Raw genomic sequence first — 20063 nt, 5'->3', positions numbered from 1 at the left:
ATTGGGCCTCAAATGAAAGCGCGAGTGCTAACGAGGGCGGATGCTAATTGAGCTCTCCTCTTGCTGGAGTCTCTCACACACACAAACACAAAACACACACACACACACACACACACACACACACACACACACACCTCACACACACACAGCATTCCTTTCTACAGAATTCACAATATACACACATAAACTGCATAACCGTACACTGTTTTCTCTTTCTTTCTTTTTTTTGCAAAGAACTCATACTGGGATAGCAGAGTGTAAACGGTTCCCTTTCAGTCGATTCACTCGGTACAACACATAAGTATGGGATATCACGCCCTCGCGTGTCCTGGCTGAAGAAACCTTTATTCACGCCTTTAAGGCAGATGACGTGTGATGACACGCGCACGGCCCCGCCTGCACATATAGCCGCTGTCATCACAGTCATCCCTCAGTTCTTACGCTCTTCACCTCGCTGAGAACACCTCTGCTGAGTTGGGCTAGCTAGCTGCTGCTAGTTAGCTCCGTTGTCTGCTGACTTGAACTTAGCTTAACTGCCCTTGTTTGTGCATTGCCATGGTTACCAGTAAGTTGGCATGCGTTTACATGCATTGCCATGGTTACCGATCCGTTGGCATGCGTTTACATGCGTCGCCATGGTCATCGGCCTGTTTACATGCGTCGCCATGGTTACCGATCCGTTTACATGCATCGCCATGGTTACCGGTCCGTTGCCATGGTTACCGGTCCATTGCCATGGTTAGGTGCCAATGCACCGGCCCGTTGCCATGGTTACGGCCGTTGCCGGTTGGCATGCGTTTACATGCTTACATGCGTTGCCATGGTTACCGGTCCATTGCCATGGTTACCGACGCGTTGCCATGGTTACCACGTTGCATCGTTTACATGCGTTGCCATGGTTACCGGCCCGTTGCCATGGTTACCGGCCCAATGGCATGGTTTACATGCGTTGCCATGGTTACCGGCCCATTGCCATGGTTACCGGCCCAATGGCATGGTTTACATGTGTTGCCGTGGTTACGGCCCGTTGCCGTGGTTACCAACGCATTGCCATGCGTTTACATGTGTAGCCATGGTTACCAGCCTGTTGCCATGATTACCGACGCGTTGCCATGGTTACCAACGTGTTGCCATCGTTACCGGCCCGTTGCCATGTTACCGGCCTGTTGCCATGGTTACCGGCCCAATGGCATGGTTTACATGCGTTGCCATGGTTACCGACGCATTGCCATGGTTACCGACGCATTGCCATGGTTACCAGCCCGTTGCCATTGTTACCGGTCCGTTGCCATGGTTGGCGGCCCATTGCCATGGTTACCGACACGTTGCCATGCGATTACATGCATCGCCATGGTTACCAGCCTGTTGCCATGGTTACCGGCCCGTTGCCATGGCTACCGGCCCGTTGCCGTGGTTACCGGTCCGTTGCCATGGATACCGGTCAGATTTTTAAATCTGCTCAGTGATTGTTTTAGAAGGGGCACTTTTATTATTGTATTCTGGCAAGAATTTGACGTTTACAGCCAAAACATATTCCATTTATCTACTAATTATCAATGCATTTTCTTTAAAAGCTTAATTTTAGTGGTGGCACTAGAGGTCAGTCAGTCAACAGCCAAATTCAGGCAGCCTGACTATGAAACTAAATTTTTTGAATCACCCAACTTTCTTGCATGTCTGTGACCATCTGTGTTTTTCTTATGACTGGCGTCTAAAGAAAGAAAGAAAAAAAAAAAAGGCTTTTCCCACAGAGAAGAAAAAAAATCCACTGTGGTACATTTGTGAATGTAATATTTGTGTATTGTTCAGTCTTCATTGAGACTGACAGAAGAAGATATTGATTCAACTCTGCACTGGTGCTGTTGTCTGCAGTCCTGTATTGGATTGCACAGCTGTTGTTGCTTTTATTGTATCTAAGCCCTGTACATAGGGCATACACACTTCGACTTCAGGAACACAAACACCATTTATCATGGTCACCACAGCTACAGACTGTAGAGTAGGAGAGAATTTGTGTGCGTGTGTGTGGGGGGGGGGGTAAACATTTTATGGCTCTCTTCAACCACACACGCTCACAAATAAAGGCCTGGCTTAGTTTCAAATGCTTAAACTGCTTTTTAAATATTCACTTTGTTCACAAAAAAAGACAAGATTTCTGTCTTTACACCTTAGCTCCTTCTAATAAGGAAATTTGCTAGCCAGAAGTTACTGTAGCAAGACTCTTCTGAGAGAATCTAGCACTTAGTTGAGTGGCTAAAACATTCAGGAGTTGCACCTCTGCAGTCCTCCAACAGCACGTACACACTTCTCAGCTATACTTAGACTTCAGCGCAGGATTTCCCCCTTAAAGGACGTAAGATATTAATGGGCAGGTGGCAATTTTTTCTGACTGCTGTAGTATGAAGAAAAGGCTATTCCTGTCATAACGCCCAATCAGGATACAGACCATATTTTATATATATATATAATATATATATATATATATATATATATATATATATATACTCCCAGTGTTTTCTTTGTGAGGAAGGCATCAAACAGAGGGGATGAGGACAAGAAACCAAAGGCTCTCTCATCACTCCACTGTTGTGGACATTTTTGTATTGGATTACAGTCAACTGACAGCCTGAAGCAGTGAGAGAAAAGCGCATTGATGTTTCTCACACAGCTGCTTTGCTTTCACATTCCAGCACCGGCACCAACAAACTAAGACTTTAATCGAATGAGTCGAAGCCTGTCTGCCGTCATTCCCTTCTCAGCTGAAGGATTCAGCTCCTCTAATGCCTCTTTGAGTTCCAAGTGGATTCAAACCAGACGCAGTCAGTCAGGCTCAGGTCTGCCAGGTACACTGTGAAATGTGCAAAACGTTTAACTCCACCAGAGGCTGGTCATCAAGCCCTGCTTTCATTTTTCTGCTATGGAAACCTTGAAGCAGTGCACTATAAAAAGGTTTGTGACTGAATATATTTCACCAGTTTTTTTCTTCTTAAAAGATACTTTATTTTGCATGGCTTTGAAAACAGCCAATCAGGCAAGCATGTGGATCAACTGTCCCAAAAGAGAAAAGCTACCATTTATTTAATGCTTTCTTATATTCAATGATTTAGGACTGAACTTAGACGATCAAGCAAGTTACAAAAACTTTAACACAAGTTTAAAAGATTACAGTAAGAAGTAACTGAAATGTATATATTAATGTGGATGTGTGCAAGTAATGATTGTTTTCATTCTATGCCATGACTGCCTCATACTAAAAATGCCTTATTTTAACAAGTAATGGCTCCTGATTAACCTGTGAGTTAATTTATTGACAGTGCTGTCCAAAAGTCTTGAGCCACCCCTCATTTCTTTATATTTTGCTTCCACTGAGCCAGTCTTTCTTGACTTTATTAACGCGTTCTTGCGCAATAGTGCTTTTGTCTTCCTGAAGGTCTTTCAAAGGTTTTATTTGGATATTGGCTTCTTCTTCACTAATTTTCTGTCCGTCTACTGTTCACTGAAGTCTCATCAGAAATGGTCTCAGTGCAAGGTAGAGAAACAGGGAGGAAAGGCAACATTACACAGGTTTTTATTCAAATCATCGTGTTTTGGGGCTGTATTTGCAAAAGTATCATCAGACTGATCCACCATGCAGTTCCATCAGCCTTTTTAGCATGACATTGATCCCAAACACTCTGCCAAAGAACAAAAGGCATCGAATATCCAAAGAAGAGTTTTGAACGTCTATCAAGAAATCTGGAGAACTTTTGCTGAAGACAAAAGAAATTACAAGAAAGCTGGTCCCACGAAATATTGACTTTCAAGCTTATTAGAACTGTACAAACTCCTTTTTTTTGCCTTATGAACTGTATGTTAACGCAGGCTTATAAATGTTTCAAAAAAACTGCTGCACATATTTCCCATTTTCAAACAAAAACGAAGAAATGTGGGGTGGCTTAACACTTTTGCTCAGAACGTCTGAATGTAAAAATGTAAGATACAAACGATGGCTCTGCCTTTGAACCTCAATATCACTTTCTTGAATCTCTCTCCCACCTGTCATTAACTTTATAAATCCACTTTCCACGAGTAAAACACATAAAATGTAACAGATTATTATTAATTATTATTAATTGTTGTTATTATTATTATTATTATTATTATTATTATTGGAGCCTTGTGGTGGCATTACATTTATGCAGAAATGTTGATGAAGTTTCAAATAATAGAGTTTCAAAAATGTTCTAAATGAGCATCTTCTAGTGTCACACACTTTGTTGTACATACTGATATGAATAATTTATTAATTCACATTGTACAGCCCACAATTAACTATCCATCCCACTCCACCAATTAAAAACAACCATTCAGCTTAAAATCCTTTACCTGTGAAAATAATAATAATAAATCCATCACACAATCTCAGTCTCTTTACACTTTCAGTGGTACAGAATTGCTCTCAAGGTGATCTATCAATATATATTTTTTATCTAGTCTTATTTGTAGTTTTGGTCTTCGTTCTCTTGTTGGCAGAAAACACCCAACCACCAACCCGCCATCTGTCCCCGCTGCTAAATACAGGTTCAGTAGAAAATGTTGGCCAAAATTTGCTCCTGTCCCAAAACTGGACCAACTTAATGTCCTTCTGCTCGGGAACCTCCAGGGTCCTCCAATCACTCAGCTCAGCCCCCAGAGAGTTTCCATGCTACAAAGAGCAGATGAATCCTGCCTCTTTAAAGACTGAGTTTCAGTGGAAGGCATAGAGCAGGAGGAGAATGGTGCAAACGCCAATCACCGCGCCAAGGATCAGAGAGTCCCTTCTCTTTCGCAGGTTGATTCGCTGAATGAGGTTGTTGATAGCTGGGAAACGGTCTGAAAGAGTGTAAATTAAGGAAAAATACACAAATATGGGATATAGTAACCTCAGTAACACTATTACTGGCTACATTTCTATAAATCCTAATAAGAAAGACCATTTTCTATCAAATATGTGAGCGCTAATTTTTGAAAGTCCTATACTGATTTCAGTCTAGAAATCCTTTAAAGATAACTTTAAAGGAGGCCATTTGGTTCCCCGCATACAACACTGCACATGTGCAACATAAAGGATACTGGCCAGAGTATTGACCTTGCTCTGTATGGATTTCAGCATGCCCCTTTGGAAGGTTACGTTCTCCTTGGTCGCCATAGCAATGCTGAAGAAAAAGAAAGATGTAGCAAAACAGATGAGTAGAGAAAAGTGACAATCCTTCATGTCTTTGCTCTTTATTAGTAATGGAAAAGTACCTCTGACTGTAGGCGAGTTAGAAAATGTAATTTTTATCTTTTCTTTTTTACTTTGGTTGTCTCCACCAAACATCGTGGTGCTGTAAATCCCCTGTGTCATTCAGTACTGTTTCTAAACCTTTTTTTTGTAAACCAAAACTACAGAAAAGGATTTAAAGGGTAAAACCTAAAATTGTGATCATTCCTGCTCATTCAAACACTATTCCTCCCTCCTACATGCAGTATCTTTATGAGATGGTTAGGCACCTATAAGGGCAGTACAGATGTGCTGTGGTATTGTGCTTCTTGTTCTAAAACTTGGGCCTCAGGAATCTTCAGAGCAGCAAAGTGCAGCTGAGCAGTTGGCAGGAAAAGTTTCAGGCTCTATGTTACACAAAATAATCAATACAAGCTTCAGAGCCCACCTTCAAGCACTTTGTTCAACTTTTAGTTGTAAGAACTAATCCCTAATAATCATTTATTTCTCTTACAGTAACCTCTCCACAGCTGTACCAAAAAAGATCCACAAACAGGTTCTATAAACAATAACTAATGGCTAGATGCCAGCAGCAGTGGCTGCGAGTGGTACTGGTTTGCTTATGCAAGGAGAGAAGTTACTTTAAAAAGACATGACATGCTGAGAAGCATCATTTAATCGGTTTAAAGATGATGTGACATCAGCCAATTATAAAAGCTTTTAGACCCGTTTAACGCCCCTTATATACGACACAATGAATAATATACTATTTGAACATATGTCATATTATAGAAAGGAAAATTTTTGATTCGAGCAAAAAATGTTCAATTATTCTAAATTTTCACTACATGTAGGATTATGCTAGTATTCAGACTGGTGACAAACAGAACTAGTCATAGGGGACCAATTCCTCCCATCTCAGAGTAAAAGATCCCCAGAGGATGCCGGTGAAAACAAAGTAAATGAAATCACCAGTTGTTTACTCTTTTGGCTGGTAAACATGATGAGCTGTGTGTGTGTGTGTGTGTGTGTGTGTGTGTGTGTGTGTGTGTGTGTGTGTGTGTGTGTGTGTGTGTGTGTGTGTGTGTGTGTGTTTCGACTGAGCACTGAGAGACTATGACCACTGTGTTCGTCTGAACGTGTTGTGCGTGTGATGTGTGAGCACAGGTGGGTGGGGTCTTAGCATCTCCTGTGGTTTGGAGGTTGCTGAGGGGACAATCTGCAGTCTTGGCCTGGAGCTGTGTTTTGGGGATCAGGTTCTCCTCAGTCAGGAAGAATCACTTTGCTGACACCAGCAACCTCAACTAGTCAGTATTAACCGGCTCATGAGAATCAGAGCTGGAGGACAGAAGTGCACTCTGATCAGTCAGTTTTTGTTTTTGGTGACCTAAACGAGGAATGTTAAACTGTCCAGCAAACTGTTGAATAAAACCCCAGATCACAAATTATGATAGTGCCTCTTAATGCAATATGTGCAGCAAACAGTGCCTCTTCTCCTTGGACTGAGGTCATTAAGATTAAACTAACTACATCTACAAAACTTTTTAAAAGGATAGCCTGTAAACTACAGTTCATTATATTTAAGAAGATAACGTGTTATCTGTCACACCTGAGAGAACTGTAATTTTTAAACCCATTTTTTAACTATAGCCAGAAACCAGAACAATACTCATCTTAAGAGACTTTAAATTATATTGAAAAGAGCCAGCCACATTATAAAGGGGAAAATCAATGCAAAGCAACAATGCTCTGTGAGCACATACTTAGCAACAACAAACAAGAAGAAATCTTTGTAAGAACCAGACACAGATGAATAAGGGAAAGAAGGGCTTACCTTATTGTGTCATCCATCAGTCGATCTGAGCTATAGACAGTGAGAAGGAGAGAAAAACGCAGGGGAAGGGCACTGGTTAGATATTGATACAAGCACTGCAGAATAAACAAGGAATCTGCATGCTTGATTTGGCAGAATTTGTATACTTCCTGACACAAAACCAAAGGCCATGCTACAGTATGGTTTGGTCTGGTCAAGCTGTTGGAAGACTGATATACTTTTTCACTTTTTAAAAAAAAAAAAAAAAAAAAAAGAAAGAGCTGTGGTAGATTCTGTTAAATTAAAAAACACAACAAAACTTGCACAGTTTTGAGTGTCTTTTAAGATCTCCTCCTGTACAATCTGTGAGTCTCTCAGCTTCTGTACTGATTTATCATTAAAATGGGAGCAAACGCCAGCAAATTGTACACTCGTGCGCCAACTGCAACGGGTCCGTTGATGTTTGCAAGGGCGACAACACCATTATATTTGGCCCATATAGCAGTGACTGAGTTGCACCAAAAAGGCATTAGTCTTTTTTTTTCTCTTTTTTATTTGTTTTGTTCATTTTCCCCTCATGGATAAATCAACTCAGATGCCCGGAGGTTAACGTTCTGCATCACTGCATAAAAGAGGGGAAAGTGGAAGGCACTGCTACACTCCTAATCCCACACAAACCTCTTATGCTGTAACACTTGTTTTGTGTCTCAGGTTGCTCATAAGCAAAAAAGCTTTCAGCGGTTTATCTTCTAATTGGAATCAATTTGGATAATGTTCCAGAGAACTAAAGTCAACCAAACAAACAAAACTGCAGGGATTGTATTTCATAGTTCAACAGTCATTCATCTTCCATTCAGCAGCTCCACATCCTCCACCTGCATGCTCAATGTGTGGTTTCCGTTAAGCTCTTAACAATGTTGAGATGAAGTAAGAGAAGGCGCTAAAAGATTTATACCTCACTTGCAAGATGCGAGATCTTCCTGATTGCATCACAGTTTTTGTGATTCTGTCATTCTCTCTCTTGATGGGCAAACATGAGAGGAAACCACCAAGAGCTGGAAAATGTGGCAAAAACTGTAGTTCCTCTAGGTTACTAGCAATTAGGGCAACTAAAGACTATTTTGGTAGCTGACTAATCTGCCAATTTTTCTTTGACTAGTGGATAGTCAGTTATCTTATAACTTTTATTTATGCTCCCTGTGGGCAAACCTCCCGTTCAAGTCTGCCCACCTGTGAATATCACTCTGTTGTCTTGTACCACAGCAAATCAAAATAATGACCTACGAAACATATCAGTTTACTCAGAATAAAAAGGAAAATGCACAGTTTGTGTTTGTGTGTGTGTGCACGCATGCATCTGCATCATAAACTTTTAGAGCGCTTTTATTTGAATAATATTATGGTTTGCTGCGAGGTCAAGTCAGTCTCAGATATCTGTGCTTCAGTTTTGATAAACTACTACTGGGTACCAATTAGCAGTCCATTTCTTCATCTGTAACTTGATAGAACTATTTTCTGCTCCAGCTGACTTTTATTTTGCTTTGCAGTGAGTGTTTACAGGAAAGGTGGTAAAGAAAGCCAAGCCCAGACATAACAAGGGACCTTTTTTTCACTAGAGCTCCCTACTATCTGTGGTATTGAAAGGTAATATGTCTTATTTAACTTTTTGTCTTCTAGACAGCGAGTGGGCAGGACCAATTGGACTATAATGCATATTCACAATGTGGGCTGTGCATCCTTCTGTTCTTGGATCACAGCTGCCCACACTGGCACCAACCTGCTTTTTTTGGCAGTAGTTTGTAAGATCGTAACTGCATTTGTCTGACTGAATGAAATCAGTTACAGGAGGTGAAATGATAACTGGCATCTAACTTCATTATGAGTTAGATGCCAGTTACCTTTTCACTTAATAAATGTATTGTGGGAGCTGGTGGGTGGACTGAAGAAGACTGCAATTAGGCAATTATGCAGTAGGAATAAGACTTTATAGCATTAGAAAAAGACCAGAAATTATTTTTATTATATATATATTTATTGTCAGATTATTATATATATATATATATATATATATATATATATATATATATAATAATATATATATATATATATATATATATATATATATATATATATATATATATATATTGTATGTAAAAAACTATATATAAAAACTTGAAATAAGTATTTGGTTAATAAAATATTAAATTAATTGGTGCGAACAAACACTGTATGTCTGAAAGAGGCCAAAAAAGAAGAAGAAGAACTTAAGAATGCAATATGGACAGAGACTGCTTAAAAGATGGAAGGAGGTGCGACAAAAAAACGAAGCCTTTAACTGTCCTTCACCTGACAGTGTTCTGCTGATAAATAATGAGCTGAAGAGGAAAAAGAGAAAGCTCGGGATCCGCCTTGATTTATGGAGTTTTTATGTGCAGAGATGAGATGTGGCAAAAGATTTATGCTTTATATCCTCCATAATCATTTTGCAGCTATAGTGGTGAGCTTGATTGTGCCATTTATGTATATTAGAATTTCTGTGGTTTCAGCTTTGAGTGGAGTTCTTTCTGTTTCCCTTGGTCAGTTGTTTTCCTGCCGTCATTAAGTCACTCATTAGCTTCCAGCTAATTGCCCTTTCCATTTTGATGAATCAACCCATACTGTCCATATGATCTGCTGCGATTCACAAACAAATGATCACACAGACAGAATGCTTATTGACAATTATGTACACTTTGGTTTCATCTGAACAGTATGTTAAAAAAAAAAAATACTACATGCATTGCAAAATCATGGCTACAAGGATTAAAACAGTACTGCCCAAAAGTCCTTTAAAGTTGTCTCAAGCCAATAGTCCTTTAGGCTTTCTGAATGTCTTTCATAGTTTCTGTTTGGCTGCTTTTTCACTCATCTTCAGTCAAATCCTTGTACCTCACCCTTTTCAGAGGAAGGGTTTTTTTTTGTCTTTTAAGCCACTCAACTGAAAAAAAGCACCTAACAAACCTAATATGAATCAGTATTGTGTATACACATAACAGTCGACTTAGCAAAGCACTTTGTTTCTAGCAGCTTGTTGCAAATACACATCATTTGTTCAGCTCAGTCTATGAAAAATGCCAAAGATAACAAAGTTTGATACACACAACATTGTATTTTGCATCAACACGATGATTCCCAAAGAGCTCTTAGCCAAAAACCTGGCCTATGTCAGCATGGTGTGCCTCCCCAGAGCCTGTACCACAACATAATTGATGCAGCATGGGATCGTCCTGACAGAGAAAAGAAGAAAACGCAGCCAATATCCAAAGAAGGGCTTTGAATGACCTCCAAAGTTTACATCAAAGTTTAGTTGAAGGGCCAACAGATAACATAAAGTGCACGCTCAGTCATCCTGGTAAGGAAATCCCAGAAAGTTCATTCTGTTCATCTGGATGTAGCGTTTCTGGTAGGAGAATCATTTGTCAATGAAGCTATGGTACACGTTTTGCTACTGAGAAGTCCCACTAAAACATTACAAACATTAAGTACTGAGAGGAAAATCAGAACATGCCAGTAAGCAGCTAAACACTTTCAACTCACTGAAATGAGTCTTCTCTCCCAAACCGTAAACAATCTTGATGTTTAAATTGCTTTCACAAGGAAATGGATATGAAATAGATCATAATGGACTGTTTTGTGTGAGCTAGTCAGTGAATATGGTTGATATGGATGATAGATTTAAAATAAGCTGTGGTATTATCCTCATATCATTACAAAAGTGTGAAAAAACATAAATTAACTGACACAAATTGGTCCACAAACACTCTTGTTGGGTAAATCTATAATTAAATCTCTAAACGTCCTGAACTAGTTCTGTGGTAAGTTGTAATGTGATAGAAAGAATACGAGAAAGCACTTCACCGTGTATCCATGATGCAAACTTAAAAATCGGCAACAAGCTAGACAGACTAAATGCAGGCATCTTGAAGACGACAGAGTGACAGAGAGACTTTGAACACCTGTTTAAAATGCTACAGTGGGGCAAAAAAGTATTTAGTCAGCCACCGATTGTGCAAGTTCCCCCACTTAAAATGATGACAGAGGTCAGTAATTTGCACCAGAGGTACACTTCAACTGTGAGAGACAGAATGTGAAAAAAAAAATCCATGAATCCACATGGTAGGATTTGTAAAGAATTTATTCGTAAATTAGGGTGGAAAATAAGTATTTGGTCACCTCAAACAAGGAAAATCTCTGGCTCTCACAGACCTGTAACGTCTTCTGTAAGAAGCTTTTCTGTCCCCCACTCGTTACCTGTATGAATGGCACCTGTTTGAACTCATCATCTGTATAAAAGACACCTGTCCACAGCCTCAAACAGTCAGACTCCAAACTCCGCCATGGCCAAGACCAAAGAGCTTTCGAAGGACACCAGGAAAAGTATTGTAGACCTGCACCAGACTGGGAAGAGTGAATCTACAATAGGCAAGCAGCTTGGTGTGAAAAAATCAACTGTGGGAGCAATCATCAGAAAATGGAAGACATACAAGACCACTGATAATCTCCCTCGATCTGGGGCTCCACGCAAGATCTCATCCCGTGGGGTCAAAATGATCATGAGAACGGTGAGCAAAGATCCCAGAACCACACGGGGGGACCTGGTGAATGACCTGCAGAGAGCTGGGACCAAAGTAACAAAGGTCACCATCAGTAACACACTACAACGGCAGGGAATCAAATCCCGCAGTGCCAGACGTGTTCCGCTGCTGAAGCCAGTGCATGTCCAGGCCCGTCTGAAGTTTGCCAGAGAGCACATGGATGATACAGCAGAGGATTGGGAGAATGTCATGTGGTCAGATGAAACCAAAGTAGAACTTTTTGGTATAAACTCAACTCGTTGTGTTTGGAGGAAGAAGAATACTGAGTTGCATCCCAAGAACACCATACCTACTGTGAAGCATGGGGGTGGAAACATCATGCTATGGGGCTGTTTTTCTGCCAAGGGGACAGGACGACTGATCCGTGTTAAGGACAGAATGAATGGGGCCATGTATCGTGAGATTTTGAGCCAAAACCTCCTTCCATCAGTGAGAACTTTGAAGATGAAACGAGGCTGGGTCTTCCAACATGACAATGATCCAAAACACACCGCCCGGGCAACAAAGGAGTGGCTCCGTAAGAAGCATTTGAAAGTCCTGGAGTGGCCTAGCCAGTCTCCAGACCTCAACCCCATAGAAAATCTGTGGCGGGAGTTGAAAGTCCGTGTTGCTCGGCGACAGCCCCAAAACATCACTGCTCTCGAGAAGATCTGCATGGAGGAATGGGCCAAAATACCAGCTACTGTGTGTGCAAACCTGGTAAAGACCTATAGTAAACGTTTGACCTCTGTTATTGCCAACAAAGGTTATGTTACAAAGTATTGAGTTGTATTTTTGTTATTGACCAAATACTTATTTTCCACCCTGATTTACGAATAAATTCTTTACAAATCCTACCATGTGGATTCATGGATTTTTTTTTCACATTCTGTCTCTCACAGTTGAAGTGTACCTCTGGTGCAAATTACTGACCTCTGTCATCATTTTAGGTGGGGGAACTTGCACAATCGGTGGCTGACTAAATACTTTTTTGCCCCACTGTAGGTGGAAAACCTGAAGAGTTCACCATGATCAAGACCTTGCAAAAAAATTATAAGAGAGATATTGGCATGGCCACTACAGTTTTAGAAGTACCAGCCCTGGCTATTTGAGTATTTTCATTATTAAAATGGGCAATTAACTGTCCTTGTTAAAAGAAAACTGATTAACTAGACAACTGTGAAGATAACTAACCCACACAGCCTAAGCACTATAGTTGTAAAATACCTAACTCTCACCAAATTACTATTGTGTACTTTGCTAAATTACCTAAGTAACTTAGCAAAGTACACAATTATTCAGCAACCATGCTGGCCTTAATGATTAGCAAACAGAAACATTCACAATTGCAGGTTCTTTGCAGCTGTTGGATGTGGCTCATGGATCGTGCGATTTGATGCCCTTGTTCGTTATGCTGCACTAACTTTTTAAATTTTTATTTGTTATAAAAATGCACAATTTGAATATGTCTTGTTTGATATGTAGATGATATTTAGATGCTTTTTCACTTGAAGCAAAGCATCACATGCAATTCTCATGAGCCTGGCAAACAGAGCTTACACATTTAGAAACAGGCAGACTACAGAGCCTAAATGGACACAAAATGATGAGTTGTGACAGTATTTACTGAAATAAAGACTCAGAGCATATCTTAAAGCTTAATAACTCAACTTTGTGAGTGACAAGAAAAGCATCCAGAGAATCATCATTGGATTTCCTTGTGAGTTTGAACTAGAAGTCCTTATGTGACCACTACCATTAAAGCTGTTGCAGCATGAACTTTTAATGGACTTACCCCTCCCTATCTCTTGTTTATTTATGAAGGCTAACCTCTATGGCAAAGAGAAATGGAAAAACAGATCTACAAGGATGGAGAAAGAACCAATGATGAGGCGAAATAACAGATCAGCAGCATTTATAGTAGCTTTAATTACTAAATGGCATCAAGTTACACTTGCCAAAGACTATTATAAACTAAAGCTAAAGCAATGAGTATCAGTGACAAAACTGAAAACAGCTTTCAGCTCTAATATGTAGAAACATCTGACTGCTGTAGAACCACATACTGAAAACTGATGAAAGCTATCTTAAAGTTACAGTGTATAAAACCTCACCACTAGATGTCAGTAGATTATAGACTGGATTCAACTTCATTCAAGTTTTTTTTCTTACACCTTCCAATTTAAGTACATAATCCTAGCTATAGTTGCAGCTTTAGTCAACCAAGAGAGATCGAAAACATTACATTTAGACTGTACCCAGTAATAGTTGTGGCCAATCGGTGTGTTTCTACTACTGTTTGTGTGTTAAAAAAAAACAAACAAACAAGCAAATAAACAAACAAACAAAAAAATAGTCTTTCACTATTTGGTTTGCCATCCTGTCTTTAAGTCTGACGTCATTATCCATTTCCGGGTCCAAACTCCGCTTCAGGTCCCACAGTCAAACGGACAACGTGGCATCACTGAGAGTTAAAAATGGTCTAAATTCTTTCATCTTTAATAAAATGATGAGTGTGGCTGCTCTACCAGGTGTAACAATTAAATTTAACATCCAGGCATCCACGAAAACAGAATTTATGAAGTTTAACGGAGTTTGAAGTTAGCAGGGAGTTGGCTCGCTAGTTTCCATCTAAAGATAATATAGCATGTTCTGACTGAGGGATTTCAGAAAAAATTAATACATACCGCTCTGCTATCACTTCTGACATAAACAAAGACAAAAAACTAAACAGCAGTGACGTTTGTAGGGTTACTGAAGTTGAGCAAGCTGGTATATAATGATGTGGTAAGTGGTGGCTAGCTACACAGTTATGGTTAGCATAATATACTGTAAACACGGTGAAGCTGGAGGATGAACGCTAACTTTTTTCCACTTGATTCAAGTTAATGTGAGGGTTTCCAATGGTTAGGGACAAATGCAATTGCATGGCAGGATGCTGTAAACGGGCCAAACTTCAGTCAGGAGAACAACTGAGATAATCCATCCACAATACAAGGTTAGTGATTAATATTAGAGGTGGGAATCACCATACATCCCACGATACGATATTATCACAATACTTAACGCACGATACGATATTATCACAATACTTAACGCACGATACGATATTATTGCAATTTTTTAAAATATTTTGCGATATTCAGATTCTGTACATAAAGGTAAACTTTATCAATATTCATTTTATCTAATATCAAAGTTTCACACTCAGTCTTTGTCTCATTTCAGTCAGTTTTGTTGTTGACAAACTGAACGGTTTGTATTACAGTCTAGTCCAACTTAACTGAATGCAACCATCTGGTACAATTATAGCTATTCTGAACTATGCAATTTATGAAAACTATGCAGCCCATTCAGCAACTCAAGAATTTGAAAGTAAATAAACAAAATATAATTTTACATTAAATAAAAAAGTTTTAAACTTAATTAAAATAAAACATGTCTTAAGTTTAGTTTATCGCTGCCAAAAAAAAAAAAAAAAAGTTAAACACATTTGGACAGTGAAGGAATGCCAGGATTCTTGCTCAGAAAAAGGAGCTGATCAACATGCTCTGAAGTCAGAGCATGTTCCAGTCCACAAAAACTTTTATAAAAATATCGATTTCTGCTGTCCCTGTATCGATACATTATTAGCAAACAAAATATCACGATACTACACAGTATCGATTTTTTCCCCCACCCCTAATTAATATGTTGTTGTATTTGCTGGTCTGTAGTTATACTGTAAGGTTTTAAAAACCAATCTTTAAAATGTGCTGCCGAGAGAGGCCAACAGTGATCACTTAATAAACGCAGAGTAGTTTGGACCTGGAAGCAGGGTTTATACGTCATCACTTAACAACTGGATTTGGTTAAGAAAATTTAACCAGTCCACTGTTTATATGCCAGATGACAAGCTTATGTAACCATTTACAGGAGGCTGTAAATCTTTGTGAAAAGAATCCGATACAAGTCATGGAGTCAGAGAAGCTCACTTCTTCCTGAGGACAGCAATACTGAGGTGAGATGTTGAGGATACAATGAACTTTTCTGTCGGTTAGCACCGCTGTTAGCTATTGTTATCCACTGTTACCGAGCATTAATGAAACTTTTTTTTTTTTAAGTGGACTCAAATTATATTCTCACATGAGAACAAATACGAGAGTTAATTCGCAGAGTGTCAAACTGTCAGTGAGAAAATGTGATTTTTAAGACACTGAAGCCTAACGTTAGCTGGCATAATAGCTTACAACCAGCTACTGTTGTTAAAGCCGGCTCATTCGTAGCTGCTGAAAATGAGTAATTGCAACAATATCTAGAACACATAAACATGTTTATACACATTTTCATGTGTTAGAGGCTTGACTTCAGCTCAGGTGATGAATCTTGAGGTGAGGAGGAAGAGTATGATTTTTTTTTTGTAGATGCTTGCCACATTGTCTCCTTTCTTTATATTTTCACTTCTATGGTAAAGCGGACCCCTTCTCAGATGATAAAACATAGGTATGAATCTTCATATTTGAAGGTGCAGTCATGAAATAAATAAAAGTTGCTCACTGATATTTGTTTCAGTGGGTTCTCTTAAGAATCAATAGAGATTTGCAAGCATTTCACTCACTGCAGTAGCTTGTAGATTAACTGCAAGAGAGCTGTTTTATAGGCTGCAAATTGATTAGTCTTAGCTGACCAGTTTGGCAGCCTCAAGCCATCATTTGCCAATTTATAAATGGTTCAAACACAGTCATTACACAAGGCCTCCTACTTACATTTTCCACACTAAATTATTGGGGCAGCATGATGAAGCAAAAAAAGTTCAATAAATTAAAACAGATCATGCAGCTTTACATAAAAGAAACCTCATTATTCATGCTACTTTTCCATAAAAGTCACCTTTGACAAGAGATCATCACAGACTGCGCCAAGAAAGTAAGATTTTCACTCAAATCTCTCATATTTATCGGGTATCTGTGGATAACAGTGATACTCACCAACACATTACATCCCTTTTCTCTCTTTTCCCTTTCCTGTTTTATGGCTTTAATAGGATCAATCAAGTGTAACTCAATCCTCATCTCCAGTATCCACTTTCCCTCCCATCTATGCCAATGGTAAGGGGAAGCCCTATAGATAGTATGGGCTGTGGTTTAATAACAAAATTTAATTAACAATATCCTGATCAAATGCAAATGACAAGCAAAACAGCCCGACTGCTGAGAAAGCATCTCAAATGGTAATGTTTAGCTGTGTGTGTGTGTTTTTAAATAATCTTCATTTTAAAATAATTTATATTACATATTCAGTTAAGATGTTTGGAGCCAAAATATTCTTCGACCCACTCAAGCACTTGAAGCATTAACTTGTCTCCCTCATGTGCTAAAATGAGCACACCTAAATATTCACTTATCAGCCACGAAATAGAAGCCATCTCCAGCTATTATGTCACAGGAGTACTGTCTGGTACTGGGATGCTGTTAAAGCATCCATTGTGTTATGTGGGTTGTATGATACATCCACTGAGCAGTTTCTGTGGTGTGGTAAGATACACTGTTCTCTGTGGGACGCCAACCCCATCAGGGGGTTGCTCGGTGTCCAATAACATGGGCAGTAATGCGTTAGAGTAGCATCCATATGAATGCTAGGACCAAATGTTTCCCACCTGAACAATTCATGGTAATGAAATGTCATGTTATACAGTTCAGCAGTCAGCAGTACCTATGTGATTCTTGAAAACCACTGAACTTACACAGGCTGAATTGTACTCCAATTAACCATCAAATATTGAGTGTTTTGTGAACGCTAGAATACCTCTGCTCATTTTTTATTCTGTTTAACTCAGCAATACCTTTGATTATATCCTTGAGCTCTAACAAATGTGTTTAATCCATTTCCTTCCTCTCAATTATTTACATCCATTTCTTTTGGCCTGCAGTCCTCTTCTTCTTCATCTTTATTTGCACATTGCTATATATCTTGGCATGTTGCTGCCACCTATAGGTCAGTATAGAAGAGTCACAGCATTTGTAGCACCGCATTCCATTTCCTTCTGGACAACACAAAAGAAATGGGGGACGACAAAGAGAAAAATAGACACAGCACACCAACCAGTCATGGCAGATGGTCGTCTTCTCTGAGCCTGGTTCTGCTGGAGGTTTCTTCCTGTTAAAAGGGAGTTTGTCCTTCTCACTGTCGCCAAACCGCTTGATCATAGGGGTCATATGATTGTTGGGGTTTTCTTTGTTGTATTATTGTAGGGTATAGCTTACAACATAAAGCGCCTTGAGGTGACTGTTGTTGTAATTTGGCACTGTATTAAATAAAACTGACTACAGACCTACAGAATACAGAGATGAAGGAGCCATGGACACTTTCACTGCAGTATTAAATTTACTGATACTGTTTATCAGTACCATTAAATAGGTGCTATAAAGACATACCGTCAAAAAACAAACAAACAAACAAATAAACAAAAAACACAGAGACATATGGTACACCCTAGGCCACTTCCACTCCCAGCAGAGCTTCGACAACATTCCATTGGTAGACTAGGGACATTGAGTCATTGCTGAACCTGCTACACAGAGCTGTGGCTGCAAGGTAGTTGGTGTCTGGCATGGGTGTAACCCCTGAACCAAATGGTCAACACTGAAGGTGAAGAGCGTAATCGAACTAAAGAGGGAGTCCTAACCTAGCTTGGTTAGCCTGTAGGACTTTGGAGGCAGCCGATAGTTACCAACAGGCCAAGCAGAACACATCTCGGGCAGTGCCTGAAGCAAAAACTGGGCTGTGGGAGGAGTTTGGAGAGGCCATGGAAAAATACTTTTTGACTGCCTCGAATGGTTTCTGGAAAACAATCAGTCGACTCAGGAGGGGAAAGTGGTGGTCTACCTGCACTGTGTATAGTGTGGGTGGAGCACTGCTGACTTTAACTAAGAATTTTGTTGGACGGTAAAAGATCTTTGATAAGCCAAAGGTCTGATTGGCAAACTGGGGTGGTTGTTCCCATCTTTAAAAAGGGGGACCAGAGGTTGTGCTCCAACTATAGGGTGATCACACTCCTCAGCCTCCCAAAAGCTATGTCAGGGTGCTGGAAAGTAGAGTATCTGAGGTTCGACTAACAGCTGGTTAGTCGAACCTCGGGATACAGGAGGAACAATGTGGTTTTTGTCCCAAATAACTGCCCTGGTCACGGAACACTGGACCAGCTCTTTATACTCTTGAGAATGATTGAGGGTTCATGGGAGGTAGCCCAAGCAATCTACATGTGTTTTGCGGACTTGCAGAAGCCATACCCTCTGAGTATTCTGTGTGAAATGCTTCGGGAGTATGCGTGGTCGGACCCGTTGCTAAGACCCATTCGATCCCACAGAAACTGTTGCTTTGTCCGCATAGCCAGCAATAAGTCAGACTCGTTCCCAGTGGGTTTTGGACTTTGCTAGTGCTGCCCTTTGTCACAGATTCTGTTCATTTTTTCTGGAGCAGTTTGCAGCCGAGTATGAAGCGACGGAATGAGAATCAGCACCTCCAAGTTTTACGCCATGGTCGTCAGCTAGAAAAAGATGGAGTGCCCACTCCGGGTCAGGGATGCGTTATTGTCCCACGGAAGAGTTTAAATATTTCAAGGTCTTGTTTAGGAGTGATGGGCAAGGGGAGTGGGAGATTGACTCAAAGCGAAAAAGCAAAGGTCTCGATTTACTGGTCGTCCAACGTCCCTACCCTCAACTATTGTAAAGAGCCTTGGGTAGTGACCAAAAGAATAAGGTTCTGGATGCTAGCGGCGGAAATGAGCTTTCTCATATTCATATCCAGGACACGTTGGACAGATAATAGCTCTCGGCTGCCCTGGGAATCTCTTGGTGTTTCCTCAAACAAGCTGGAGGAGGTGGCTAGATTAACATTTAAGATACCTGTTAAATACAATTTAATGTTGTTGAAACAGGAGCGTTACTGACCTTCGTGCTAGTTGCTTCGTGTTAGTTACTAATTTAAATGCAAATTTATATTTAACTGAACATATAGTAAAAAAGTGTAACTGCTTTATTTCAAAGACATAAAAAAATCCATAAAATGCTATGCGATTAAAGTTATTTAACTAGACCACACTGTATTTTAAAGGGTCATTACATAAACATCAATTTCAGTATATAAATATTAGCCATGCATTGTGGGAGCAGGTAAAGCCTGTTAGAAAATGAATGGAGAGGTCTTTGAGAGGGAATAATTGCAGCATTATTCCTTTGAGAACTTGATATGGGAAACAAATGCAAATACTAATCAGTCACACTGCTATGTATTGGCCATGTAAATAGCTCTGTGGTAAATTTGTGTTTCGTTTCTTTGTGTGGGTATGTTTGTGTGTGTGTGTGTGTGTGTGTGTGTGTGTGTGTGTGTGTGTGTGTGTGTGTGTGTGTGTGTGTGTGTGTGTGTGTGTGTGTGTGTG

General features: G+C 39.8%; 1 protein-coding gene across 1 annotated transcript in view; it reads right to left on the bottom strand.

Annotated features, from left to right (window-relative positions):
• Nucleotides 1-2975: 2975 nt before the first annotated feature.
• gosr1 (golgi SNAP receptor complex member 1) overlaps nucleotides 2976-20063 on the bottom strand; it is a 27831-nt gene continuing 10743 nt past the window's right edge. The window contains exons 7-9 of the mRNA XM_042218132.1: nucleotides 7056-7085; nucleotides 5092-5174; nucleotides 2976-4851 (exon numbers count right to left, since the gene is read on the bottom strand). Of these exons, the coding sequence (XP_042074066.1) occupies nucleotides 4727-4851; nucleotides 5092-5174; nucleotides 7056-7085 (238 nt within the window). The 3' untranslated portion in view covers nucleotides 2976-4726. The remainder of the gene's footprint in view (nucleotides 4852-5091; nucleotides 5175-7055; nucleotides 7086-20063) is intronic.

The sequence above is a fragment of the Haplochromis burtoni genome, unplaced genomic scaffold (assembly GCF_018398535.1).
Source record: "Haplochromis burtoni strain Fernald_Lab_line unplaced genomic scaffold, NCSU_Asbu1 Contig_15, whole genome shotgun sequence".
In the NCBI taxonomy this organism is placed as follows: domain Eukaryota; kingdom Metazoa; phylum Chordata; class Actinopteri; order Cichliformes; family Cichlidae; genus Haplochromis; species Haplochromis burtoni.
This window is presented reverse-complemented; position numbering and strand designations above follow the sequence as displayed.